The sequence below is a fragment of the Vipera berus genome, assembly GCF_964194415.1.
Source record: "Vipera berus genome assembly, chromosome: 15".
Classification (NCBI taxonomy): domain Eukaryota; kingdom Metazoa; phylum Chordata; class Lepidosauria; order Squamata; family Viperidae; genus Vipera; species Vipera berus.
The window spans coordinates 4,323,813-4,350,778 of record NC_138218.1 but is presented as its reverse complement, the minus strand read 5'-3'; the positions used below and the strand labels follow the sequence as shown (position 1 = coordinate 4,350,778).

The 26,966-nt window shown below is 49.9% G+C and overlaps 2 protein-coding genes across 8 annotated transcripts; both read left to right on the top strand.

The window, feature by feature from the left end:
* Positions 1-4,451: 4,451 nt before the first annotated feature.
* Positions 4,452-6,634, top strand: LOC308674853 (uncharacterized protein). Its single transcript, XM_081339658.1, has 2 exons — positions 4,452-4,469; positions 4,699-6,634. Exon 2 carries the CDS (start codon positions 4,782-4,784, stop codon positions 6,279-6,281), a length of 1,500 nt encoding a protein of 499 aa, XP_081195784.1. The 5' UTR covers positions 4,452-4,469; positions 4,699-4,781; the 3' UTR covers positions 6,282-6,634.
* A 7,851-nt stretch (positions 6,635-14,485) lies between these two features.
* Positions 14,486-26,849, top strand: LOC308674854 (uncharacterized protein). Of its 7 annotated transcripts, none has more exons than XM_081339665.1 (10): positions 14,486-15,476; positions 16,636-16,738; positions 17,019-17,095; positions 17,429-17,644; positions 17,859-21,473; positions 21,811-21,974; positions 22,117-22,390; positions 22,593-23,444; positions 24,537-24,754; positions 24,935-26,849. In XM_081339665.1, exon 5 carries the CDS (start codon positions 17,942-17,944, stop codon positions 19,271-19,273), a length of 1,332 nt encoding a protein of 443 aa, XP_081195791.1. In that variant the 5' UTR covers positions 14,486-15,476; positions 16,636-16,738; positions 17,019-17,095; positions 17,429-17,644; positions 17,859-17,941; the 3' UTR covers positions 19,274-21,473; positions 21,811-21,974; positions 22,117-22,390; positions 22,593-23,444; positions 24,537-24,754; positions 24,935-26,849. The 7 variants fall into 7 exon arrangements, with proteins under 7 accessions (XP_081195791.1, XP_081195789.1, XP_081195787.1 ...); XM_081339663.1 differs by having other exon boundaries at positions 21,811-22,150; positions 22,204-22,390; XM_081339661.1 differs by having other exon boundaries at positions 17,859-19,791; positions 21,811-22,150.
* Positions 26,850-26,966: the final 117 nt, after the last annotated feature.

The window sequence follows — 26,966 nt, the reverse complement described above, 5'->3', positions numbered from 1 at the left end:
GGGGGGGGCGCGCTCGCACTGAGCTGCTCAGGGAGCCCCAAGGGCTGCACAGAGTCGGCTTGACTCCGCTCTCGAGCTGCTCTTTCTTGCAAAGCGAAACGAGTCCGGCAGGTGAGATGGGCGGCCACATAAACTGAATAAAATAAATAGAAGTGCCCAACTCTCCGCCCAGGCTCAGGCCATCCGCATGCGCCCTGCAGGCGCCCCGGCAGGCTTGACCAAGCGAAGACGGACCCGCCGGCCGGCCGGCCTAGCTTCATGCGCATGGGTGGCTTTATTTAGCGGGGCTCACGTGCGAGCTTGAATGCAGCGGCTCTTGCAGGTCGGAGCCCCACCCAGCCGCCCTTGAGAGGGACCCGGAAGCATCCCGCATGCGCGCGACTCTTCTTGGAAAGTCTACGCCGCTGCAGGGCGCGTCTTTTCGGGGGTGCCGTGATGTCACTTGCCTTGCCCCGGGTACTGACAACCCACGCTACGCCACTGCTGGTCTAGACTCTATCCTCTTCTTAAAAACCTCCAGTGATGGAGCGCCCACAACATCTGGTGGCAAGCTGTTCCACTGGTTAATTGTCCTCCCTGTCAGGAAGTTTCTCCTTAATTCCAGGTTGCTTCTCTCCTTGCTCAGTTTCCATCCATTCTTCCCTCCCCTTCTCCTCTCGCTTTTCCTTCTTTCCACAGTAGAGGAAAAATTACCAGTGGGACAAAAGCCAAATGACTACTCTCTCAGAACAAGAGAGATAGCTGCAATAACCCTTTGCAATAAGAACAATATTTCCCTGGGGCTTTTAATCTCCCTCTTGAGTGATGCACCGTCGCAGGGGATAACACGAACGGATCTTGGGCAGACCTCTACCCTTGGGGGGGAGCAGAGGAGCCCTGGAAATTGCAGAAATCAGTTGCTGGACTTGCCCTCTGGAGGTGAGGCTGTCTCCCACCTCTCCTGTGCTCCAGGGAAGGAAAGATAAACCAGCTCAAAACCTGCCCTGCTGGAGCTCTTGCCTAGCCTCCCGCCCCCTTTCAAGCTGATGGGGGCTCCTGTTGTCCCTGCTAAAAGCTCTGATATTTTGACAGAGGTAGAACAGAGCAAGAACTGTGTTCTTTTCAGAACATCAGGATCTAATCAATCAATCAGAATAGAATTTGAAGGGACCTCGGAGGTCTTCTAGGGACGCGGTGGCTCAGTGGGTTAGGACGGCGAGCTTGTCGATCAGAAGGTCGGCAGTTTGGCGGGTCGAATCCCGAGTGCCGCGTAACAGAGTGAGCGCCTGTTACTCATCCCAGCTTCTGCCAACCTAGCAGTTCAAAAGCACGTAAAAATGCAAGTAGAAAAATAGGGACCACTCCGGTGGGAAGGTAACAGCGTTCCGTGCACCTCTAGCATCTAGTCATGCCGGCCACATGACCACAGAGACGTCCTCGGACAAGCTCTTCAGCTTTGAAACGGAGATGAGCACCGGCCCCTAGAGTCGGAAACGACTAGCACGCATGTGCGGGGGAACCTTTACCTTTTACCTGGAGGTCTTCTAGCCCAACCCCCTGCTCATGCAGGAGATCCTATACCATTCCAGACAAGTGGCTGTCCAGTCTCTTTAAAAAAACAACCTCCAATGATGGAGCACCCACAACATCTGGTGGTGAGCTGTTCCTCTGGTTAATTGTCCTCATTGTTAGGAATTTTCTCCTTAATTCCAGGTTGCTTCTCTCCTTGATTAGTTTCCATTCATTGTTTTGCCTTCTGAGGCTTTGGGGAATAAATGGACCCCCTCCTCCTTGTGGCAGCCCTTCAAATACTGGAATAATTGCTATCATGTCCCCCCACAGTCCTTCTTTTCTCTAGACAGGCCATTCCCAAATCCTGCAACCGTTCTTCATATGTTTTAGTCTCCAGGCCTTTCATCCCTTTGGTTGCTCTTCTCTGCACTTTTTTTTCCCCCAAACTCTCAGCATTTTTTATTTTTTGAAACAAGACCGCCCTTCGAATGGATCCGAACTTTAGAAAGAACTTTGGAAATTTAGGCTCTGTCTTCAGGCTCAAGGTTGACTCAGCCTTCCATCCTTCCGAGGTCGGTAAAATGAGGACCCAGATTCTTGGGGGCAATTAAGCTGACTTTAATAATGCCGCTTGTGTGTGTGAAAGCCCTAATAAGCAGGCATATACATAGAATGAAGGCTACTGCTAAGCTTGTAAGCCACCCTGAGTCTTTGGAGAAGGGCGGAATATAAATGGAATTTTTTAAAAAAAACCAACTGTAAATTTATCTTTCTAACTCTGCTTGCACCAGCGCTTGGCTGTTTGAGAAGGAAAGTGCCCGAGAGAATCTCTGCGGCTTCCTTCTCGCTTTCTCCGATGCCCGTTTGCAGAAAGATAACGTGCCTCGGATGTGAGCCGCTCAGAAGGGGAAATCCTGAGACTCTGAACTATGCAGGCTATGCCCCAGGCATGTTCCCAGACTGTTTATCTCTCAGCTGGTCCTGCTTTGCATGCTGTCCTGGTTTGCAATGGTCTTAAAAGTATTAAGCAAGGTTAGAGGTCCAGAGTCTGCTTTGAATGTCATTTTCCTTGCATAGTTTGTGTTTTGAGGGTCGATCCAACGGTTCGTTGTGATTCCTCGCCAGCCAGTGGATCCGGCAGCGGAGTCTGAGGAATCAGATGAGGGGCCTGGAGTGACAAAGGTACTTGTATCTTTGATTGTTCCTGTCCTCCAGGCTACCTGTCCTGTCAGATTATTGCATTTTGCAGAAAACAAGATTGGAAAGTTTAAGATTTGCAAAGCTAGCCAAATTTAGGAATACTGAACGATGAACGAATCAGCGCAGAATGGGTCAAAGATGCATTCTTTGAAAATTAAAAACTTTTGTTTGGAAGTTGGTGGTTCAGATAACGGTCGAAAGTGAGTCAAAGGGTCCAGAATGAGAAGTGAGGAAAGCCCAGTTAAGCATCCAGGAAAGTGGGCTAAACTATGATTACGCTCAGGTACTATATGGAAAGTATTCCACCAGAGGAGACGAAGGCAAGGAGACAAATATACACAGGACTTTTCTAAAACGCGAAATGAAAAAAAAAAGTTTGAAATGACTTCTATCTTCTAACTAATCCAGGCGAGAAGCAACCTGGAATTAAGGAGAAACTTCCTGACAGTGAGGACAATTAACCAGGGGAACAGCTTGCCACCAGAAGTTGTGGGTTCTTCATCACTGGAGGTTTTTAAGAAGAGACTGGGCAGCCAGCCACTTGTCTGGAATGGTATAGGATCTCCTGCTTGACAAGGGGGCTGGACTAGAAGACCTTTAAGGTGTTTAAGCTCAGCCAATCTCAACGTATCCATGGTTGCACTTTGACAATAAAGGTTCATTCGTTCATCCATCCAGCTCTGTTTGGATTTGATTGATTGAAATGGTCTAGTCTAGGGTCTCCTGCTTGAGCAGAGCATGGGACTAGATAACCTCTAAGGGCCCTTCCAGCTTCTATTCTGATTCTGAATTCTTTCCTTAAGGGCGTTTGTCAGGTCACACGCGCACACGCACCCCTCCCATAATCTGGGCGTCACACAAACAACAGCAAAACGTGTTTTAACATTGGCAAACTAGCAGGACTCCCTGGGAATCGGGGTGGCAAGTAAATTTAAAGAACAACTAATAAGAATTCCCAGAAGGATGACTGTGCTCAAGGCATGTTTGGTGCTGGCAATAATGGCGACCCCTCCCCTCCGCCTTTCCTTCCAGCAGGCAGAGAAACAAGGTCCCCAAGGGTCCCTGCGAAGAAGCCAGGCGGCCTGGGGGCGTCTACATTGGGTGGGGGTGCTGGTGGGGGCGTTCCCAAGTGAGACCCAGCTGCAAACGCCGCCCCCTCCCAGGAGGAGAGAAGGGAAAGGGGGCCACCCGGCGATGCACGCCTAGCTCGGGGCAGATCCGGACCCAGCAGGGGCTCCGTGGGGCGGGAAAAGGAGCAGCTCCGGGGAAAGAAGAGGCAGCAGCCGAAGCGGGAAAGGTTCCCAGGCCGGCAAGGGGAGCGTCCATCCCCAGGCGACCCTCGCAGCCCCTCCGGGCAGCCCATCTCCCAGCGGAGCCAGGCGGGCGGCGAGGAGGCGGGGCGGAAGAGCCGCCCGGGAAGAGCCGCGGAGGGAGGGGGGGGAACAGCACCGCAGGGGCGTGGCCAAGACAGGGGAGGAGCCCAGACGGGAGGCCAGCCAAAGCGAGGACTTAGGGGCGCGGCAGAGTCGAGCAGGGGGCGAGGCCACGCGGCCGGCAAGCCAATGGCGTGGCTCAAGAGGCGCCCGTATGCAAAATACGGACGGCCTGACGGGACAGCCCACAAGTTCCACAGGAGGAGACCGAACGAAGGCGGCGCCTGGAGAGGAAGGGGCGGGGCTTCGTCGAAAGGCGGCGCTCGGAGGCCCCACCTCTACATTCGGAATCAAAGAGCTGACTCGAGCAGCGCGGCGCTTCGGGGTTGGAGAAACCGGATGCAAGTAGGGCGCAAGGGATGCCGGGAGTCGCAGTCCGAGAGGCTCTCTGGCGGAGGAGGGAGGGAGGGGGAGGCCGAGGCCTGGTCTGGCGGGACGGGCGATGGGAGGGAGGCCTGCCCGGAAAGTCTCACTGAGAGGCCGAGGCTTCGGCCTTCCTCCCCGGACGGGGCTGGGACTCCCCTCCGGGGAAGGGACGAAGCCGTGACCCGCCTCTCCCCTTTCGCCCCTGCAGGACTTCGAGCGAGCCCGGCGGAGGAAGGAAGGAGGCCCCGCGGAGCAGCCCCGGGAGGAGACTGCGGGGAAGGCGCGGAAGGGATGAGCCGAAGGGGACTCCGCGAAAGGAGGCCGCCTGGAGGGCGAAGCGGGGAGCGGGAACCGGGCGGAGAAAAGAAATACCAGTGCACAGAATGTGGAAGTTCCTTCAAAACGAATGAAAACCTGGAAAACCACCTTAGAATCCACACTGGGGAGAAACCATTTAAATGCCTGGAGTGTGGAAAAAGCTTCAGTCAGAGTGGAACCCTTTATGCCCATCAAAGGATCCACACGGGAGAAAAACCCTACAAATGCCTGGAATGTGGGAAAACCTTCAGTTTAAGCGGAAACCTTTACGCCCATCAAAGGATCCACACGGGAGAAAAACCATTTAAATGCCTCGAATGCGGAAAGGCCTTCAGGCTCAGTGGAAACCTTTGCATACATAAAAGAATCCACACTGGAGTAAAACCATATAGATGCCTGGAGTGTGGGAAAAACTTTATTGTGAGTGGGCACCTCCTTCGACACCAAAGAATCCACGCCGGGGAAAAGCTGCATAAATGCCGGGAATGTGGAAAGACCTTTAGTGAGAGGGAAAACCTTTGTAAACATCAAAGGATCCACTCGAGAGGAAAAGTCCATAAATGCCTGGAATGTGGAAAGACCTTCAGTCAGAGGAGAAGCCTTTCTAATCATCAGAGAGTTCACACTGGAGAAAAAGAATATAAATGTCTGGAGTGTGGAAAGACCTTCAGTCAGAGGAAAAGCCTTTCTAATCATCAGAGAGTTCACACTAGAGAAAAAGAATATAAATGCCTGGAGTGTGGAAAGAGCTTCAGTCAAAGGGGACACCTTTATAGACATCAAAGAATCCACTCAGGGGAGAAACCGTACAAATGTCTGGAGTGTGGGAAAACCTTTACTGAAAATGCCCATCTCCGTCAACATCAAAGAATCCACACAGGAGAGAAGCCATATGAGTGCCTGGATTGTGGAAAGAGATTCCGTCAAAATGGGAGCCTTTACATGCATCAAAGAATTCACACAGGAAAGAAACCATATAAATGCTTAGAGTGTGGAAAGAGCTTTACGGATGGCGGACACCTCAGTCAACATCAAAGAATCCACACAGGAGAGAAACCATATGAATGCCTGGAGTGTGGAAAAACTTTCAGTCGGGCAGAGCACCTCAGTCGGCACGAAAGAATTCACACAGGACAGAAACCATATAAATGTGTGAAGTGTGGAAAGAGTTTCAGTCACCAGGCAAGCCTTCATACACATCAAAGAATCCACTCGGGAGAAAAACCCTTTAAATGCCTGAAGTGTGGAAAATGCTTTACTCAGGGTGGACATCTCTGTCAACATCAAAGGATTCACACGGGAGAGAAACCCTACAAATGCCTGAAGTGTGGAAAGAGCTTCAGTCAGCGGGGAAACTATTATACCCATCAAAGAATCCATTCTGGTGAGAAGTCCTATAAATGCTTGGCATTGGCAGGAAATTTACTCAGAGTGGACACCTTCATCAACTTCAAAGAGTTTGCACAAGAGTAAAACTCTGTACATACCTGGAGTGCAGAAAGAGCTTCAGTGACAATGTAGGCCTGAGTAAATATTATGGACCTCGCCCGGAGAAGAAAGTTTACATTTGTACAGATTGAAAAATCCTTCAAAAGAAGTGGAATTCTCCCCAAACCATCCAAGAATCTACACAGAAGCAAAGCCATAGAAATGGGACAGATGAACAATTTGCCCCATCCAGTTGTTTTCCGATTCTTAAGGGTGATGCTCATCTGTGTTTCTTCACCAAGAGAGCCAGCGTGATGCAGAGAGATTTCCGTGGTCATGTGGCCAGCACGACTATATGCTGATGCGCCTGGAATGCTGTTACTCTCCCACCAAAGTGTTACCTGTTTATCATAAACTTAAGCTCTCTACAAGAATCTGGATTACTAACCATCAAGGGAAATTAACGGGAGCTAAGAATAGAAAGGAATTCAAGGTGGGCTGGAGTTAGATCTCTTATGGGTGCGAAGGGACTCACGACCGATGAAGCATTTGGCCCCTCCCTTGACCTAAGCCTGGTCATCTACAGCCCTTGGGTCTTGAACCTGGGCTGTCAGTTTTCCAGCTGACAAGCTCAAAATCTTTAACTGCTGAGCCATTGCATCCCCTTATAGAGTGTTGTTACAATGCTTCTGTACCCAGCAGTGTCAGTGCAGCACGTAATGCACAAAGGGTTTTTTTTAAGGCTAAGAAACTTTGAATATTCATCACAGATCTAATTACCATCCAGTAAAACCCAGATGTAGATACTTACCCTTCATTACCATCTCAACCTGTGTGCTTCAACATGTGTGCATAATGTATTATCAGCCCGAGTATCAGCCATCTTAACTCTCCGAACCGGGTCATTTTACTATTTCCTTTCTTGCTACAGTTTAATGATTGTGCTATTTTGAGTTGCTTCATAGTTTAATGTGAATGACGTCACAAATTATTTTTCTCTGATCACTCATAGTTTCTTACAAATTGATCCACATCTTGCAAATACTGCAAGGAGTGCATATACCTGTTCAATTATGGATACTTATCCTCACAAATTTGTGGTGCTATATTTTATATATTACTCAGCAAGCCAGAACAGATTTTTTTTCAGTAGCTGAGGCACATGCAAGTTAGATCTCTTGTGGGTGCAAAGGTACTCATGACTTATGACACATTTGACCCCCTCGGGCTCAGCCTGGTCGTCTACAGTTCTTGAGTCTCGAACCCAGGCTGTCATCTCTCCAAGCTCAGTCTTTAACCACTGAGTCATCCCGCCCCATTATAGATAAGAGTGTTGCTACAATGCTTCAATACCCAGCAAAGTCAATGCAACCCTAGAGATGTAGTGCACAAAGGTTTATTAAAGGCTAAGAAACTCCTTGAATATTTATCATAAATCTAATTACCATCCAATAAGGTCCTTTTTCAAGAGGCGACTAGACTTTCTTGTTTTCCTTTGAAGATGTTTCGCTTCTTCATCTCTGAACAGCCTCCCACTCACCATCTCTCGCAATTCCCAGCAGTCCCCGTGCTCTACTTGCAGCCGGTTCCTGCAGCAGTGAAGCACCATGCTCCTTCAGTCGGAGCTGAAGAAGCTCCTTGGATGAGAAGCAAAACGTCTTCAAAGAAATTCTAAGTCCAATTGCCTCTTGCGACAAGGACAACTGAGAATCCGCATAGACATTTGCCCTTCATTGCCATCTCAACCAGTGTGTTTCAACTTGAGCGCATAATGTATTATCAACCCAAGCATTAGGAAGCACACTTCTGAACGGGACCATTTTACTATTTCCTTTATTGCTACGGTTTACTGATTGTACCATTTTATTTTGCTTGGTAGTTTAATTTGAATGACATTAATGGGGGACCACGAGGAAATGCAAGAGATGCTGTGTAGCACTGGAAAGTTAAAAAAAAAAAGAACCAGCTCAGTCTGTATTGCTATTCAGAAAATACCTTGAAGGTGCTTGCGAAGATACGGACTGTAGGGTGTGACGTGAGGATGGTTTCTGTGCTCAGTTGACTAATGGCTGATCTGGGAAAAGATTAATTGAGGTCCAGCCGCTTTAGCACCTGCGCTGGGGTTCTGCAGGTGGTTTGAGCAAGAGAGCGTTTTGCTGTGCAATGCAGTAAGTGTTTTGCCCTGATGTACACGTTCTTTCCCCTTTTATTTTTATCTTTTCTAAGCCACCCAGCCATTGGGAGGTGGGCTGCTCTCTAAATTTAATAAAAAAAGTCATTCCTAAATAACTGGGCACCTCCCCCAAATTCCCTGCCCTTGGATATCCCAGAGAACCACTTTGAAAAATCCCCGAGTGGATGCTGGCTTCTCTTTCAGGGACAATTCCAAGGTGGCAAATCATCATAGTGAAATCCTCAGGGCGCAACAACCATCCTGTGGGCTGGTTCTCTGACTTAGGGGAAAAAGTGAGCATAATGTCCTTTGCCCCCCCTCCCCCCTTTGTCTGCTTCAGGGTTTGATGCTTGAGCTGCTGAAGCTGAAATGAGTTCCTGGGAACAGTTCAGAGCTGACATTGGTGGTTACTGAAGGCAAATTCAAGTTTAGAATAGATCTGGAAGGGACCCGAGAGGTCTCCCAGTCCAGCTCCCTACTCCAGCAGGAGCCCCTATAGACCAGGCATGTCTAAGTGACGACCCACGGGCCGGATGCGTCACACCAAAACCGCGCCCACCCCACTGCCGGCAATGGGGAAAAAGTCCCGACAGGCCTTTAACTATCTTAGTTGGTCTTCTTTGCACTTTTCCCAAAGTCTCAGCAGGTGGGTGCTTACAGATGCCCATTGAAATGGACAGGTAAGTGGGGGGGGAAGGGGAGAATGAACTTGCAAATGTGCTGGCGGATAAACAGGTGTATTGATTTGCCAGTCAGCTGCAGGAAGAAAATGAGATAACTGCCAACCCAGATAACTGCCAACCCAGGGCCCAGCTAGCAGCTGTAACAGGAGCCCCCTCCAAAGGGGGGTGTGGATAGGAGGAAAATGTGTGCCTGTGTGGCAGCTTCAGCATCAGTGTGCCAAAAGGCCAACAAAGGTAAAAAAAACATGTATGAAGGGTAGAAGCGTTGGAGGGGTTCCCCCCCCTCAGCTGCAGTTTTGCAAAGGGGTCCTGGGGAGAGAAGGGGCCAGAGAGGAGAAGCTGGGTCTGGGCAGGGAGGGGCTGGGGATGCCGCCAGAGGGGAGGGGGCTGACTGACCCAACCCTCTTTGCTGCCCCTGTGATGCTTTTTGCAGTTATCCTTCCTGACAGCTTGACAGTAGTCCCAGTCCCAGCACTCAGGGATTGGATTCGGAAGCTGGCAGGTGGGCTGCAACAGATCCCAGGAACCGACTCAGAGCTCTCTCGATGGCAGTGCTAGGAACACCTAAGATCCTGCGCAGAAACTTCAATCTCTGGCCTGCGATGGAAGTCAGGATTGAGGAAGAGACACACCTGCCACCCTCGGGGCGTGGATGGATTCTTCTCTCAAAGGAAGCTCCCAAAGGGGTAGCAGCATTAGCTCTTATACAGCACCCCAAATGTACTCCAGTCCGAAGCACCCTGAGAGGCTGGGGAAGATGGTCCTTAAGGCCAATTTATGGCGGGGCTCCTTCATCCTCCCCACTTTCCCCCTTCCCCTTTGGTAGGGCAGAACAGGAGAGAGAAAAACTGAAGAAAAACATTTGAGAAAAGCATGAGCTGAATATAAATATTTAAAGTCAAACAATACATATAAACAATGCATATAAACAATACAATAAATTAAATGGGATATAATCTTATGCAGAATTGACTTGGGAGACCGGTGTGTGGTGTAGTTGGTTCACATAGTGTGGTGGGATGGGGGGTTTGTTGTCACTGTGTGTTGGGGGGAGAGAGCACAGGGGGAGGCTCAGCTAATCTCAATGTACACATGTTGTACTTTGACAATAAAGGTTTATTTATTTATATTTATTTATTTATATTTCCTTTTCCCCCACGTGCGCGAAGACGTTCCGGTGTGAATGCAGAGTGAGGGGAATGAGAGGCAGAAACTCTGAACAGCAAAACCCCGAGAAAGCCAGGATCGTCCACGAGATCAGAATCACAGAAGTAGAAGGGACCTTGTAAATAATAACAATAATAGAGTTGGAAGGGATGTGGGAGGTCATCTAGTCCAACCCGCTGCTCAGGCAGGAGACCCTATACCAGACATGTCAAACACAAGGCCCGGGGGCCAGATCCGGCCTGTGGTTTCATGGGGCCCGCAAAGCCATCCTGGAAACAGTGAGGGAATGCCTCCCACTAGCCTTGGCCCTGACCCAGAGACCCTCAGATCTGTCCCACTCCTGCCCAGGCCCCCCATAGGCACCCTTGATGCCAACGATGTAGAGCTGGCCATGCCCACCCAGTAGGCCATACGCACTCTAGCCACACCCACCCAGTAGGCCACACCCACCCAGCCCTCAATGAAATTGACTTTGACACCCCATGCCCTAGACCAGGGGTAGGCAACCTTGGCTCTTTTATGACTCGTGGACTTCAACTCCCAGAATTCCTGAGCCAGCACGGCTCAGTTTGGAAACCTCTCCCTTTTCCCTCAGCATAGCTGGCTCAGGAATTCTGGGAGTTGAAGTCCACGAGTCATAAAAGAGCCAAGGTTGCCTACCCCTGCCCTAGACCATTTCAGACAAATGACTCTTCTTTAAAAGCTCCAGTGTTGGAGCATTCACAGCTTCTGGGGGCAGGTCGTCCCGCTGGTTTATTGCCCTCCCTGTCAGGAAATCCCTCCTTCCTCCCTGGCTGCTTCCCTCCCCGCTCGGTTTCCCTTCGTCGCTGCTTCTCCGGCCTTGGGGGGGGGGGCTTTGGGGAAGAGCCCGGCTCCCTCCTCCTCCTCCTCCTCCTCGGGGCGCCCCCCAGATACGGGAAGGCTGCTCTCCCGCCTCCCCCGCCCTTCTCCCCATCGGCTCCCACCCCCGCGCGGAGGGGGGCTGCCTGGGGGCCGCGGGGGGGCCTGGCCGGAGCCCCCAGGGAGGAAGAAGGGAGGGAGCGCCCCCCCAACTCCCCCCCCGCCCTGCCTGGGGAGAGACACAGCCCGGGAGGCCCGTCAGCTCCGCCAGCCTGGAGGCGGGGGGGGCCAGGAGAGACGGGACCCCAAAGCTCAAAGGGAGCCGCTCCCCCGCCCACTTTGCCGAAAACAACCTCTCGCTACTGCGCAGGCGCGCTCTGGCTGATCGAACGAAAGGAAGGCGCAGATTGGTGGCTCGGGAGAGGACGGCGATTGGCAGGAGGACTCCTCGGGGCGGTCCTTTCAAGGAAAGAGGAAAAGCTACCGATAACAGGAAAAGGATTCTCAGCCAAGTCCCGCCTCCGCTTCCGGAAACGAATAGAAGCGAGGCACCTAATTGATTCGGCCCGCGGACGGGCTGGGAGCCAGGTAGGGCGCAGGGGGAGCGGGGGAGCCCGAGGCCTGGTCTGGCGGGACGGGCGTTGGGAGGGAGGTCTGGCCGGAAAGTCTCTCTGAGAGGCCGAGGCTTCGGCCTTCCGGTCGGGGCTGGGACTCCCCTCCGGGGAAGAAACGAAGCCGTGACCCGCCTCTCCCCCTTCGCCCCTGCAGGAGTTCGGGCGAGCCTGGCGGAGGAAGGAAGGAAGGACGCCCCGCGGAGCAGCCCCGGGAGGAGACGGCGGGCAAGGCGCGGAAGGGATGAGCCGAAGGGGACTCCGCAAAAGGAGGCCGCCTGGAGGGCGAAGCGGGGAGCGGGAAACGGGCGGAGACCCCGAGACGGGCCTGGAGGGCGGAGGGTCCCTCAGAAGAGGCGGGAAACTCGGGAAACGCCACAGAATCCAGGAAGGAGGAAAGAAATATCGGTGCCCGGAATGTGGAAAATCCTTCAAAACAAATACAATTCTTAAAAACCATCTAAGAATCCATACTGGAGTGAGACCGTATGAATGCCCGGAGTGTGGAAGGAGCTTCAGTCGGAGGGGAAGCCTTTATGTACATGAAAGGCTCCACTCAGGAGAGAAACCACATAAATGCCTGGAGTGTGGAAAGAGCTTCAGTCAGAGTAGTAACCTTTATGTACATCAAAGAACCCACACAGGAGAAAAACCTTATAAATGTCCGGAGTGTGGAAAGAGCTTCAGTGTGAAGAGCACCCTTTATAGACATCAAAGAATTCACACTGGAGAAATACCATTTAAATGCCTGGAGTGTGGAAAGAGCTTCAGTCTGAGGGGAAGCCTTTATGTACATGAAAGGTTCCACTCAGGAGAGAAACCACATAAATGCCTGGAGTGTGGAAAGAGCTTCAGTCAGAGTAGTAACCTTTATGTACATCAAAGAACCCACACAGGAGAAAAACCTTATAAATGTCCGGAGTGTGGAAAGAGCTTCAGTGTGAAGAGCACCCTTTATAGACATCAAAGAATTCACACTGGAGAAAAACCGTATAAATGCCTGGAGTGTGAAAAGACCTTCACTCAGAATGGCAATCTTTATAGACATCAAAGGACCCACAAAGTATAGAAACCACATAAAGGCCTGGAGTGTGGAAGGTGCTTCAATAAGAGGGGGCACCTTGATACACATGAAACTATCCACTCAGGAGACAAACCCTAGACAAGCGTTTATACATATCAAACACTCAAGTCACGAGAGAAATCATCAGTGTCTGGGTGTGGAAAGAGATTGTATGAGAAGTGAAGTCTTCATAAGCATCGATCCACTTGGGAGAAAAACCATACTTTGAGTGTGGAAAGAGCTTTATTGTTAACGAACATCTCTGTGGACATTAAAGGATACAGTACATATGGGGAAAAAGCACTAAATATGCCTGAGTGTGCAGACCCTCAGTCACAACGGTGCCATTAAAATAACAATAGCATTTAGACTTATCTGCCACCCCATAGTGCTTTACAGTGCTGTCTGGGAGATTTACAAGGTCACCATTATTTGCATATTGCCCGCAACAATCTGGGTCTCATTTTACACCCTCAGAAGGATGGAAGGCTGAGACGAGGCTGAGCGCTGTCAACGGGGTGAACAGCAGCAGACTTAGGAGGCAGCCCTGTGGATAACCTGTGCTCATGAAAATGATACTAGAGGTATTTGTTCCAACTCGCACATATTGGGGCCTGTTGGTAAGAAAGTCAAGAATCCAGTTACATAAAGTGTTTCAGCCTAAAAGGCCCAGTTTATCTACTAGATGCTTGGAAATGATTGTGTTAAATGCCGAACTGAAATTGTGTGGTTGAAAACGCACCTCATTTGACTCGTGATACTTTTCCCCTTGTGAAGATTCTTTTAATGCAATGCACATTTCAATGGTTATGCTTAATATTATGGGATGTTATTGCCTATATGTGGAATAACTGAGCAGGATGATTTCTTCCGTTCAATTAAGTCTTGTTTTGTACTTTTTCTAATATATGGCATATAAAATGAAACCAGATTCTGTGTCCTGGATGCCCTCTTTTCATTGAGGGAAATCTTTTTGTTATAAGTCTAATAAATTGCCTTTAAATCATCATCCCACTCAATTCCTAATTGAAGCAAATGTGCCATGGCTCAATCTAGGTCTAATTTGGCCTTCATTGTTGTGGGTGTGAAAGAACGGCTCCATCTCATTTTTGATATAATCTATATGGGTTTTCCAAATGTCAGCATCATGTAAAGCCATCCCCAGATATATGAAACTCTTGTAAATTGGATGCTGTCTATGGTCTCCTTGTCTTCAAGGCTTTTTAGCAGAAACAAGAGACTTTGTAAAGCCAACAAAGCTCCGTGAGATACTATCCATATCCTCAGCATACAGGAAGAAGGGTCCACAGATTGAGGCAGATGTAAGTAGGAGACGATGAAATGAGCTGTCAAGGAGTTGAGATACAACTTAAAGAGGGTGGAGGTCTAAATACAGCCCTGTGAGACTTTTCTGAAGAGGTACCAGGTTGGTTAGCACATTTGGTACAAATGCTGAATGAGAAAAAGTAACATGCCTTTATATTGTATTCTCCACATTACCAAGATTTCAAGTGGAATCAAATGTAGGCTTAAAATCTACAAAGGCTACTTGCAGTGATTTTGTCCATACCATTTATTTAGAATAATGTTAAGTCATAAATCAAAATTTACACCCAATGCATTATGAAACAATAAATTGTCCATGCCATTTAATTGTTTCAGTTTCAACAGATATCACAGTAAATTGAAATTATTTGAAAAAAAATTACCCCTAAATACTTTTAGCTGCAATAAGAGGATTCGACCATTCACCTTGTCCTTCTCTGATTCTCCTGTACAGAATTTGAGGGGCCCAAAGTAGGCACAGTATTTATGATGCAGGTTGAGCAAGCAGAACCAACCAGAACAATTCTCAGCCTCTATTTCATGGCCCTGATCTGAATTCTTAGGAGAGGACAGTTTCTGGCTCCTTCTCCTCCTTCAGGAAGGGATTCAGCTGCATCCAGGATGGCCCAGAAAAGGGGCAGCTGAGAGGGTGGCTGTAACTCGAGCAGGAAGGCTGGTCTTGGACAACAGGAAAAGCCCCGGAAATCCAGCCCTTCTCAACACTGCCACAATTAGCACATGTGAATGTGGTTTTTAGACCCTAGGGAGGAAGTTGTGTTGTGTGAACGGAAACAAGATGTGCTGAACTATAAACTGGCAATTTCTTGCCATTCAGCCTCTGGAATGCCTTCGCCAGCCTACCTGAGCAGGTTGTTGTGAGCTGTAATTTAGGGCCAGCCATTGCTCTACTATCCCCTTCGGAGGATGAGCTGTGTTCCAAAAGAAACCCGGGGCCCAGCCTCTCTGGGCTGCAGGGCTCCCGAGGACCGGCAGGTGGCGTTAACAGCCATCCTTTGCTGCCCCCTGATGGCCGGTGGGGCAGTTGCCGCTCAGCTGTACTTCATCTGCAGGGCCGGGAAAGTCCGTGCCCCCCCACCGCCCCTCGCAGGAAAGACCTCAGTGGGTCCCTCAAACATCTCGTCCCACGCCTCGGTTTACAGCCCTCCAGCCTTGAACGGGGTAGCAGCGGGAAGAGGACCCACTAGAGCTGCGCTGCACTATTGGTTGCTCTAATCTATACGTTCTTTCACATGGGATGAGTCACGCTTCTTGACGTGGAAGAGGCCTACGAGGAGAAACGCTGGTGGGCGCCATTTTGGTGCTGGGCGGAAGCGATGGAGGCTGCGGGCGCCCTCTTTACAGAAGGCGGAAGGAAAAGTAAGTTAGCACTGTCGCCTTCTGTGCAGCTGACGGAACAGAGCGAGAGTGCGCGCTCCCTCTGCAGGGAAAAGCTGGGAAAGGGAAGGAAGGAACAGGGCGATGGCTTGGAAGGATGCCCCTTTTAGGACGATCCAGCCAAATACTGTCCAAGCGGCCTCAGGAATTCTGGGAGTTGAAGTCATAAAAGGTCCATCATTGCTCACTTCTGACCTGGGAAAGCCCTAAAAAAGAACCCAGCAGGACCAGAGGCTCTGTTCACAAGACTTCTTTCCCCACTCCTCGGTTTGCACATCCAGACCCCTAGCATTGTTCAACAGGCTCTTTGGAGGCCAACTTAACCTGGCATAAGACTAGCCAAACTGAGCATGTTGTGGAAATGTGAGGGCTTCCCTTGCCATTGAGTCTTATTGCAAGGACTCGCCCGGACAGTGTCCATCAGGGAACCTTCTCCAGCCAGGTGTCTCTCACTCTGTCCCTGGACATGTCTGGCTGACTTGAGAAGTAAAGCTTGTTTACACGTAGTTGGCACTTGGATGGGGCAGCACCAGGAAATGCAAGAGAAGCTGTCTAGCACTGGAAAGTTAAAAAAAGAACCAGCTCAGTCTCTATTGCTGTGCATAAATTCCCTTGAAAGGGCTTGTGAAGATAAGGACTGTAGGGTTTGACACGAGTATGGTTTCTCTGCTCAGTTGACTAATGGCTGATCTGGGAAAAGGTTAATTGAGGTCCAGCCTCTTTAGCACCTGGAGCACAGCAGGGACTGGAATTGGAAAGGCAGCGATGGCCCATTGCTTTCATGTTGCCCCCCAAGAGAGCTGCAACCACCTCCCCTCTCGAACAGCATCACCCAGAGATTTCTGTGCTTCACCCAACAAATGTTCCACACATCTTTGAGGAGGAGGCTTTGCTCCTGGACTGGGGGGGTCAGGCAGGTGGTTTGAGCCAGAGGGAGCTATGATGTGCAATGCAATAAGGTGTACTCCTTCTTTCCTTTTTTGTTCTTCTCTTTTGTAAGGCACTCATAGTCATTGGGAGTTGGGCTGCTCTCCAAATAAGTCATTCCGAAATAAATGGGCACCTCCCCCAATCCCTTCCGCTTGGATACCTCAGAGGATCCCTTTGAAACATCCCTGATGGAACTTGGTTTCTATCTCAGGCATGCAGGACAAGATCTGCCCCCCCCCTCCACTCTTTCTTCCGGGTTTGATGCTTCAGCTGCTGAAGATGGAATGAGTTCCTGGGAAGAGTTCAGAGCTGAGGTTGGTTATTAGTGAAGGAAAATTCAAAGTCAAATTTAGAACAGAGCTGGAAGGGACCTTGGAGATCTCCTAGTCCACCCCCGCCCCCCTCAAGCAGGAGACCCAATATACCATTTCAGACAACTGGCTGTCCAATCTCTTCTTAATTCCAGGTTGCTTCTCTCTTGTTTCAGTTTCTGTTCTGGTGCTTTGGAAAAAGCCCTCAAATATTGGAAACTGTCAAGTCCCCCCTTAGTCCTTCTTTTCTCCAAACCCTGCCACCGTTTTTCATTTGTTTTAGTCTCCAGGAAACCCCCGAAGAAATACATTTGGGAAAAGCATCATTGGCATACAAATATTTAAAGTCCAAGAATACAGGTAATTGCAGATCCTCCTATTTCCCCACGTGCGCGAAGAGGTTCCAGTGTGAATGCAGAGCGAGGGAAAGGAGAGGCAGAACTTCTGAAGAGCAGAACTCGTGGGGGGAGCCTGGCCCGAGCCCCCCCCGGAGGAAGAGCCCCCCAACCCCCCCGCCCTGCCCAGGGAGAGACCCCGGAGGAGGAGGGAGAGAGGGGAGGAGACGCAGCCCGGGAGGCCCGTCAGCTCCGCCGGCCTGGATGCGGTGGGGGGGAGAAGACGGGACCCCAAAGGTCAAGGGGAGCCCCTCGCCTCAGCCCCCCCTTGCCAAAGCGAAACTCCGCTACTGCGCAGGCGCGCTCTGGCTGATTGAACGGAAGGATGCCGAATGGTCGCTCTGGCGATGACGGCGATTGGCGGGAGGACTCCTCGGGGCGGTCCATTCCAAGAAAACAGGAAGAGCTACCGGTAACAGGAAACAGGCCTGGCAGCGAAGTCCCGCCTCTACTTCCGGAAAGGAAAAGAACTGAGGCACCGAATTGATTCGTCCGCGGACGGGCTCGGACCCAGGTAGGGCGCAAGGGATGCCGGGAGTCGCAATCCGAGAGGCTCTCTGGAGGAGAAGGGAGGGCGAGGCCTGGTCTGGCGGGACGGGCGTTGGGAGGGAGGTCTGGCCGGAAAGTCTCACTGAGCGGCTGAGGCTTCGGCCTTCCGGTCGGGGCTGGGACTCCCCTCTGGAGAAGGGACGAAGCCGTGACCCGCCTCTCTCCCTTCGCCCCTGCAGGAGTTCGTGCGAGCCCGGCGGAGGAAGGAAGGAGGCCCCGCGGAGCAGCCCCTGGAGGAGACGGCGGGGAAGGCGCGGAAGGGATGAGCCGACGGGGACTCCGCGAAAGGAGGCCGCCTGGAGGGCGAAGCGGGGAGCGGGAAACGGGCGGAGAAAAGAAATACCAGTGCACAGAATGTGCAAGTTCCTTCAAAACGAATGAAAACCTGGAAAACCACCTTAGAATCCACACTGGGGAGAAACCATTTAAATGCCTGGAGTGTGGAAAAAGCTTCAGTCAGAGTGGAACCCTTTATGCCCATCAAAGGATCCACACGGGAGAAAAACCATTTAAATGCCTCGAATGCGGAAAGGCCTTCAGGCTCAGTGGAAACCTTTACATACATAAAAGAATCCACACTGGAGTAAAACCATATAGATGCCTGGAGTGTGGGAAAAACTTTATTGTGAGTGGGCACCTCCTTCGACACCAAAGAATCCATGCCGGGGAAAAGCTGCATAAATGCCGGGAATGTGGAAAGACCTTTAGTGAGAGGGAAAACCTTTGTAAACATCAAAGGATCCACTCGAGAGGAAAAGTCCATAAATGCCTGGAATGTGGAAAGACCTTCAGTCAGAGGAGAAGCCTTTCTAATCATCAGAGAGTTCACACTAGAGAAAAAGAATATAAATGCCTGGAGTGTGGAAAGAGCTTCAGTCAAAGGGGACACCTTTATAGACATCAAAGAATCCACTCAGGGGAGAAACCGTACAAATGTCTGGAGTGTGGGAAAACCTTTACTGAAAACGCCCATCTCCGTCAACATCAAAGAATCCACACAGGAGAGAAGCCATATGAGTGCCTGGATTGTGGAAAGAGATTCCGTCAAAATGGGAGCCTTTACATGCATCAAAGAATTCACACAGGAAAGAAACCATATAAATGCTTAGAGTGTGGAAAGAGCTTTACGGATGGCGGACACCTCAGTCAACATCAAAGAATCCACACAGGAGAGAAACCATATGAATGCCTGGAGTGTGGAAAAACTTTCAGTCGGGCAGAGCACCTCAGTCGGCACGAAAGAATTCACACAGGACAGAAACCATATAAATGTGTGAAGTGTGGAAAGAGTTTCAGTCACCAGGCAAGCCTTCATACACATCAAAGAATCCACTCGGGAGAAAAACCCTTTAAATGCCTGAAGTGTGGAAAATGCTTTACTCAGGGTGGACATCTCTGTCAACATCAAAGGATTCACACGGGAGAGAAACCCTACAAATGCCTGGAGTGTGGAAAGAGCTTCAGTCAGCAAGGAAACTATTATACCCATCAAAGAATCCATTCAGGTGAGAAGTCCTATAAATGCTTGGCATTGGCAGGAAATTTACTCAGAGTGGACACCTTCATCAACTTCAAAGAGTTCGCACAAGAGTAAAACTCTGTACATGCCTGGAGTGCAGAAAGAGCTTCAGTGACAATGTAGGCCTGAGTAAATATTATGGACCTCGCCCGGAGAAGAAAGTTTACATTTGTACAGATTGAAAAATCCTTCAAAAGAAGTGGAATTCTCCCCAAACCATCCAAGAATCTACACAGAAGCAAAGCCATAGAAATGGACAGATGAATGATTTGCCCCATGCAGTTGTTTTCCGATTCTTAAGGGCGGTGCTCATCTGTGTTTCTTCGCCAAGAGACCCAGCGTGCAGAGACATACTCTCCCACCAAAGTGTTACCTGTTTATCGGCTTTCATTTGCATGTTTTCAAATGGCTAATTGGGCAGAAGCTGGGGCTCGTCCCATCACGCATCTCTTGTCAAGCACCAGGAAAAAACGGAGATCCAGACAGTTCAAATGTGTATAAAAAATTATCATAAACTTAAGCTCTCTACAAGAATCTGCATTACTAACCATCAAGGGAAATTAACGGGAGTTAAGAATAGAAAGGAATTCAAGGTGGGCTGGAGTTAGATCTCTTGTGGGTGCGAAGGGACTCACGACCGATGAAGCATTTGGCCCCTCCCTCGACCTAAGCCTGGTCATCTACAGCCCTTGGGTCTTGAACCTGGGCTGTCAGTTTTCCAGCTGACAAGCTCAAAGTCTTTAACTGCTGAGCCATTGCATCCCCTTATAGAGTGTTGTTACAATGCTTCTGTACCCAGCAGTGTCAGTGCAGCACTGGATGTAATGCACAAAGGTTTTGTTTTTAAGGCTAAGAAACTCCTTGAATATTCATCACAGATCTAATTACCATCCAGTAAAACCCAGATGTAGATACTTACCCTTCATTACCATCTCAACCTGTGTGTTTCAACTTGTGTGCATAATGTATTATCAGCCCGAGTATCAGCCATCTTAACTCTCCGAACCGGGTCATTTTACTATTTCCTTTCTTGCTACAGTTTAATGATTGTGCTATTTTGAGTTGCTTCATAATTTAATGTGAATGACGTCACAAATTATTTTTCTCTGATCACTCATAGTTTCTTACAAATTGATCCACATCTTGCAAATACTGCAAGGAGTGCATATACCTGTTCAATTATGGATACTTATCCTCACAAATTTGTGGTGCTATATTTTATATATTACTCAGCAAGCCAGAACAGATTTTTTTTCAGTAGCTGAGGCACATGCAAGTTAGATCTCTTGTGGGTGCAAAGGTACTCATGACTTATGACACATTTGACCCCCTCGGGCTCAGCCTGGTCGTCTACAGTTCTTGAGTCTCGAACCCGGGCTGTCATCTCTCCAAGCTCAGTCTTTAACCACTGAGTCATCCCGCCCCATTATAGATAAGAGTGTTGCTACAATGCTTCAATACCCAGCAAAGTCAATGCAACCCTAGAGATGTAGTGCACAAAGGTTTATTAAAGGCTAAGAAACTCCTTGAATATTTATCATAAATCTAATTACCATCCAATAAGGTCCTTTTTCAAGAGGCGACTAGACTTTCTTGTTTTCCTTTGAAGATGTTTCGCTTCTTCATCTCTGAACAGCCTCCCACTCACCATCTCTCGCAATTCCCAGCAGTCCCCGTGCTCTACTTGCAGCCGGTTCCTGCAGCAGTGAAGCACCATGCTCCTTCAGTCGAAGCTGAAGAAGCTCCTTGGATGAGAAGCAAAACGTCTTCAAAGAAATTCAAAGTCCAATTGCCTCTTGCGACAATGACAACTGAGAATCCCCATAGACATTTGCCCTTCATTGCCATCTCAACCAGTGTGTTTCAACTTGAGCGCATAATGTATTATCAACCCAAGCATTAGGAAGCACACTTCTGAACGGGACCATTTTACTATTTCCTTTATTGCTACGGTTTACTGATTGTACCATTTTATTTTGCTTGGTAGTTTAATTTTAATGACATTAATGGGGGACCACGAGGAAATGCAAGAGATGCTGTGTAGCACTGGAAAGTTAAAAAAAAAAGAACCAGCTCAGTCTGTATTGCTATTCAGAAAATACCTTGAAGGTGCTTGCGAAGATACGGACTGTAGGGTGTGACGTGAGGATGGTTTCTGTGCTCAGTTGACTAATGGCTGATCTGGGAAAAGATTAATTGAGGTCCAGCCGCTTTAGCACCTGCGCTGGGGTTCTGCAGGTGGTTTGAGCAAGAGAGCGTTTTGCTGTGCAATGCAGTAAGTGTTTTGCCCTGATGTACACGTTCTTTCCCCTTTTATCTTTTCTAAGCCACCCAGCCATTGGGAGGTGGGCTGCTCTCTAAATTTAATAAAAAAAGTCATTCCTAAATAACTGGGCACCTCCCCCAAATTCCCTGCCCTTGGATATCCCAGAGAACCACTTTGAAAAATCCCCGAGTGGATGCTGGCTTCTCTTTCAGGGACAATTCCAAGGTGGCAAATCATCATAGTGAAATCCTCGGGGCGCAACAACCATCCTGTGGGCTGGTTCTCTGACTTAGGGGAAAAAGTGAGCATAATGTCCTTTGCCCCCCCCCCCTTTTGTCTTCTTCAGGGTTTGATGCTTGAGCTGCTGAAGCTGAAATGAGTTCCTGGGAACAGTTCAGAGCTGACATTGGTGGTTACTGAAGGCAAATTCAAGTTTAGAATAGATCTGGAAGGGACCCGAGAGGTCTCCCAGTCCAGCTCCCTACTCCAGCAGGAGCCCCTATAGACCAGGCATGTCTAAGTGACGACCCACGGGCCGGATGCGTCACACCAAAACCGCGCCCACCCCACTGCTGGCAATGGGGAAAAAGTCCCAACAGGCCTTTAACTATCTTAGTTGCTGTTCTTTGCACTTTTTCCAATGTCTCAGCAGCTGGGTGATTACAGATGCCCATTGAAATGGACAGGTAAGTTGGGGGCAGGGGAGAATTAACTTGCAAATGTGCTGGCAAATAAACAGGTGTGTTGATTTGCCAATCAGCTGTAGGAAGAAAATGAGATAACTGCCAACCCAGATAACTGCCAACCCGGGGCCCAGCTAGCAGCTGTAACAGGAGCCCCCTCCAAAGGGCGGTGGGGGGTGCATAGGAGGAAAATGTGTGCCTGTGCGGCAGCTTGAGCATCAGGGTGCCAAAAGGCCAACAAAGGTAAAAAAAAAAACATGTATGAAGGGTAGAAGCGTTGGAGGGGTCCCCCCCCCTCAGCTGCAGTTTTGCAAAGGGGTCCTGGGGAGAGAAGGGGCCAGAGAGGAGAAGCTGGGTCTGGGCAGGGAGGGGCTGGGGATGCCGCCAGAGGGGAGGGGGCTGACTGACCCAACCCTCTTTGCTGCCCCTGTGATGCTTTTTGCAGTTATCCTTCCTGACAGCTTGACAGTAGTCCCAGTCCCAGCACTCAGGGATTGGATTCGGAAGCTGGCAGAGGTGCTGCAACAGATCCCAGGAACCGACTCAGAGCTCTCTCGATGGCAGTGCTAGGAACACCTAAGATCCTGCGCAGAAACTTCAATCTCTGGCCTGCGATGGAAGTCAGGATTGAGGAAGAGACACACCTGCCACCCTCGGGGCGTGGATGGATTCTTCTCTCAAAGGAAGCTCCCAAAGGGGTAGCAGCATTAGCTCTTATACAGCACCCCAAATGTACTCCAGTCCGAAGCACCCTGAGAGGCTGGGGAAGATGGTCCTTAAGGCCAATTTATGGCGGGGCTCCTTCATCCTCCCCACTTTCCCCCTTCCCCTTTGGTAGGGCAGAACAGGAGAGAGAAAAACTGAAGAAAAACATTTGAGAAAAGCATGAGCTGAATATAAATATTTAAAGTCAAACAATACATATAAACAATGCATATAAACAATACAATAAATTAAATGGGATATAATCTTATGCAGAATTGACTTGGGAGACCGGTGTGTGGTGTAGTTGGTTCACATAGTGTGGTGGGATGGGGGGTTTGTTGTCACTGTGTGTTGGGGGGAGAGAGCACAGGGGGAGGCTCAGCTAATCTCAATGTACACATGTTGTACTTTGACAATAAAGGTTTATTTATTTATATTTATTTATTTATATTTCCTTTTCCCCCACGTGCGCGAAGACGTTCCGGTGTGAATGCAGAGTGAGGGGAATGAGAGGCAGAAACTCTGAACAGCAAAACCCCGAGAAAGCCAGGATCGTCCACGAGATCAGAATCACAGAAGTAGAAGGGACCTTGTAAATAATAACAATAATAGAGTTGGAAGGGATGTGGGAGGTCATCTAGTCCAACCCGCTGCTCAGGCAGGAGACCCTATACCAGACATGTCAAACACAAGGCCCGGGGGCCAGATCCGGCCTGTGGTTTCATGGGGCCCGCGAAGCCATCCTGGAAACAGTGAGGGAATGCCTCCCACTAGCATTGGCCCTGACCCAGAGACCCTCAGATCTGTCCCACTCCTGCCCAGGCCCCCCATAGGCACCCTTGATGCCAACGATGTAGAGCTGGCCATGCCCACCCAGTAGGCCATACGCACTCTAGCCACACCCACCCAGTAGGCCACACCCACCCAGCCCTCAATGAAATTGACTTTGACACCCCATGCCCTAGACCAGGGGTAGGCAACCTTGGCTCTTTTATGACTCGTGGACTTCAACTCCCAGAATTCCTGAGCCAGCACGGCTCAGTTTGGAAACCTCTCCCTTTTCCCTCAGCATAGCTGGCTCAGGAATTCTGGGAGTTGAAGTCCACGAGTCATAAAAGAGCCAAGGTTGCCTACCCCTGCCCTAGACCATTTCAGACAAATGACTCTTCTTTAAAAGCTCCAGTGTTGGAGCATTCACAGCTTCTGGGGGCAGGTCGTCCCGCTGGTTTATTGCCCTCCCTGTCAGGAAATCCCTCCTTCCTCCCTGGCTGCTTCCCTCCCCGCTCGGTTTCCCTTCGTCGCTGCTTCTCCGGCCTTGGGGGGGGGGCTTTGGGGAAGAGCCCGGCTCCCTCCTCCTCCTCCTCCTCCTCGGGGCGCCCCCCAGATACGGGAAGGCTGCTCTCCCGCCTCCCCCGCCCTTCTCCCCATCGGCTCCCACCCCCGCGCGGAGGGGGGCTGCCTGGGGGCCGCGGGGGGGCCTGGCCGGAGCCCCCAGGGAGGAAGAAGGGAGGGAGCGCCCCCCCAACTCCCCACCCCGCCCTGCCTGGGGAGAGACGCAGCCCGGGAGGCCCGTCAGCTCCGCCAGCCTGGAGGCGGGGGGGGGAAGGAGAGACGGGACCCCAAAGCTCAAAGGGAGCCGCTCCCCCGCCCACTTTGCCGAAAACAACCTCTCGCTACTGCGCAGGCGCGCTCTGGCTGATCGAACGAAAGGAAGGCGCAGATTGGTGGCTCGGGAGAGGACGGCGATTGGCAGGAGGACTCCTCGGGGCGGTCCTTTCAAGGAAAGAGGAAAAGCTACCGATAACAGGAAAAGGATTCTCAGCGAAGTCCCGCCTCCGCTTCCGGAAACGAATAGAAGCGAGGCACCTAATTGATTCGGCCCGCGGACGGGCTGGGAGGCAGGTAGGGCGCAGGGGGAGCGGGGGAGCCCGAGGCCTGGTCTGGCGGGACGGGCGTTGGGAGGGAGGTCTGGCCGGAAAGTCTCTCTGAGAGGCCGAGGCTTCGGCCTTCCGGTCGGGGCTGGGACTCCCCTCCGTGGAAGGGACGAAGCCGTGACCCGCCTCTCCCCCTTCTCCCCTGCAGGAGTTCGGGCGAGCACGGCGGAGGAAGGAAGGAAGGAGGCCCCGCGGAGCAGCCCCGGGAGGAGACGGCGGGCAAGGCGCGGAAGGGATGAGCCGAAGGGGACTCCGCGAAAGGAGGCCGCCTGGAGGGCGAAGCGGGGAGCGGGAAACGGGTGGAGACCCCGAGACGGGCCTGGAGGGCGGAGGGTCCCTCAGAAGAGGCGGGAAACTCGGGAAACGCCACAGAATCCAGGAAGGAGGAAAGAAATATCGGTGCCCGGAATGTGGAAAATCCTTCAAAACAAATACAATTCTTAAAAACCATCTAAGAATCCATACTGGAGTGAGACCGTATGAATGCCCGGAGTGTGGAAGGAGCTTCAGTCGGAGGGGAAGCCTTTATGTACATGAAAGGCTCCACTCAGGAGAGAAACCACATAAATGCCTGGAGTGTGGAAAGAGCTTCAGTCAGAGTAGTAACCTTTATGTACATCAAAGAACCCACACAGGAGAAAAACCTTATAAATGTCCGGAGTGTGGAAAGAGCTTCAGTGTGAAGAGCACCCTTTATAGACATCAAAGAATTCACACTGGAGAAATACCATTTAAATGCCTGGAGTGTGGAAAGAGCTTCAGTCTGAGGGGAAGCCTTTATGTACATGAAAGGTTCCACTCAGGAGAGAAACCACATAAATGCCTGGAGTGTGGAAAGAGCTTCAGTCAGAGTAGTAACCTTTATGTACATCAAAGAACCCACACAGGAGAAAAACCTTATAAATGTCCGGAGTGTGGAAAGAGCTTCAGTGTGAAGAGCACCCTTTATAGACATCAAAGAATTCACACTGGAGAAAAACCGTATAAATGCCTGGAGTGTGAAAAGACCTTCACTCAGAATGGCAATCTTTATAGACATCAAAGGACCCACAAAGTATAGAAACCACATAAAGGCCTGGAGTGTGGAAGGTGCTTCAATAAGAGGGGGCACCTTGATACACATGAAACTATCCACTCAGGAGACAAACCCTAGACAAGCGTTTATACATATCAAACACTCAAGTCACGAGAGAAATCATCAGTGTCTGGGTGTGGAAAGAGATTGTATGAGAAGTGAAGTCTTCATAAGCATCGATCCACTTGGGAGAAAAACCATACTTTGAGTGTGGAAAGAGCTTTATTGTTAACGAACATCTCTGTGGACATTAAAGGATACAGTACATATGGGGAAAAAGCACTAAATATGCCTGAGTGTGCAGACCCTCAGTCACAACGGTGCCATTAAAATAACAATAGCATTTAGACTTATCTGCCACCCCATAGTGCTTTACAGTGCTGTCTGGGAGATTTACAAGGTCACCATTATTTGCATATTGCCCGCAACAATCTGGGTCTCATTTTACACCCTCAGAAGGATGGAAGGCTGAGACGAGGCTGAGCGCTGTCAACGGGGTGAACAGCAGCAGACTTAGGAGGCAGCCCTGTGGATAACCTGTGCTCATGAAAATGATACTAGAGGTATTTGTTCCAACTCGCACATATTGGGGCCTGTTGGTAAGAAAGTCAAGAATCCAGTTACATAAAGTGTTTCAGCCTAAAAGGCCCAGTTTATCTACTAGATGCTTGGAAATGATTGTGTTAAATGCCGAACTGAAATTGTGTGGTTGAAAACGCACCTCATTTGACTCGTGATACTTTTCCCCTTGTGAAGATTCTTTTAATGCAATGCACATTTCAATGGTTATGCTTAATATTATGGGATGTTATTGCCTATATGTGGAATAACTGAGCAGGATGATTTCTTCCGTTCAATTAAGTCTTGTTTTGTACTTTTTCTAATATATGGCATATAAAATGAAACCAGATTCTGTGTCCTGGATGCCCTCTTTTCATTGAGGGAAATCTTTTTGTTATAAGTCTAATAAATTGCCTTTAAATCATCATCCCACTCAATTCCTAATTGAAGCAAATGTGCCATGGCTCAATCTAGGTCTAATTTGGCCTTCATTGTTGTGGGTGTGAAAGAACGGCTCCATCTCATTTTTGATATAATCTATATG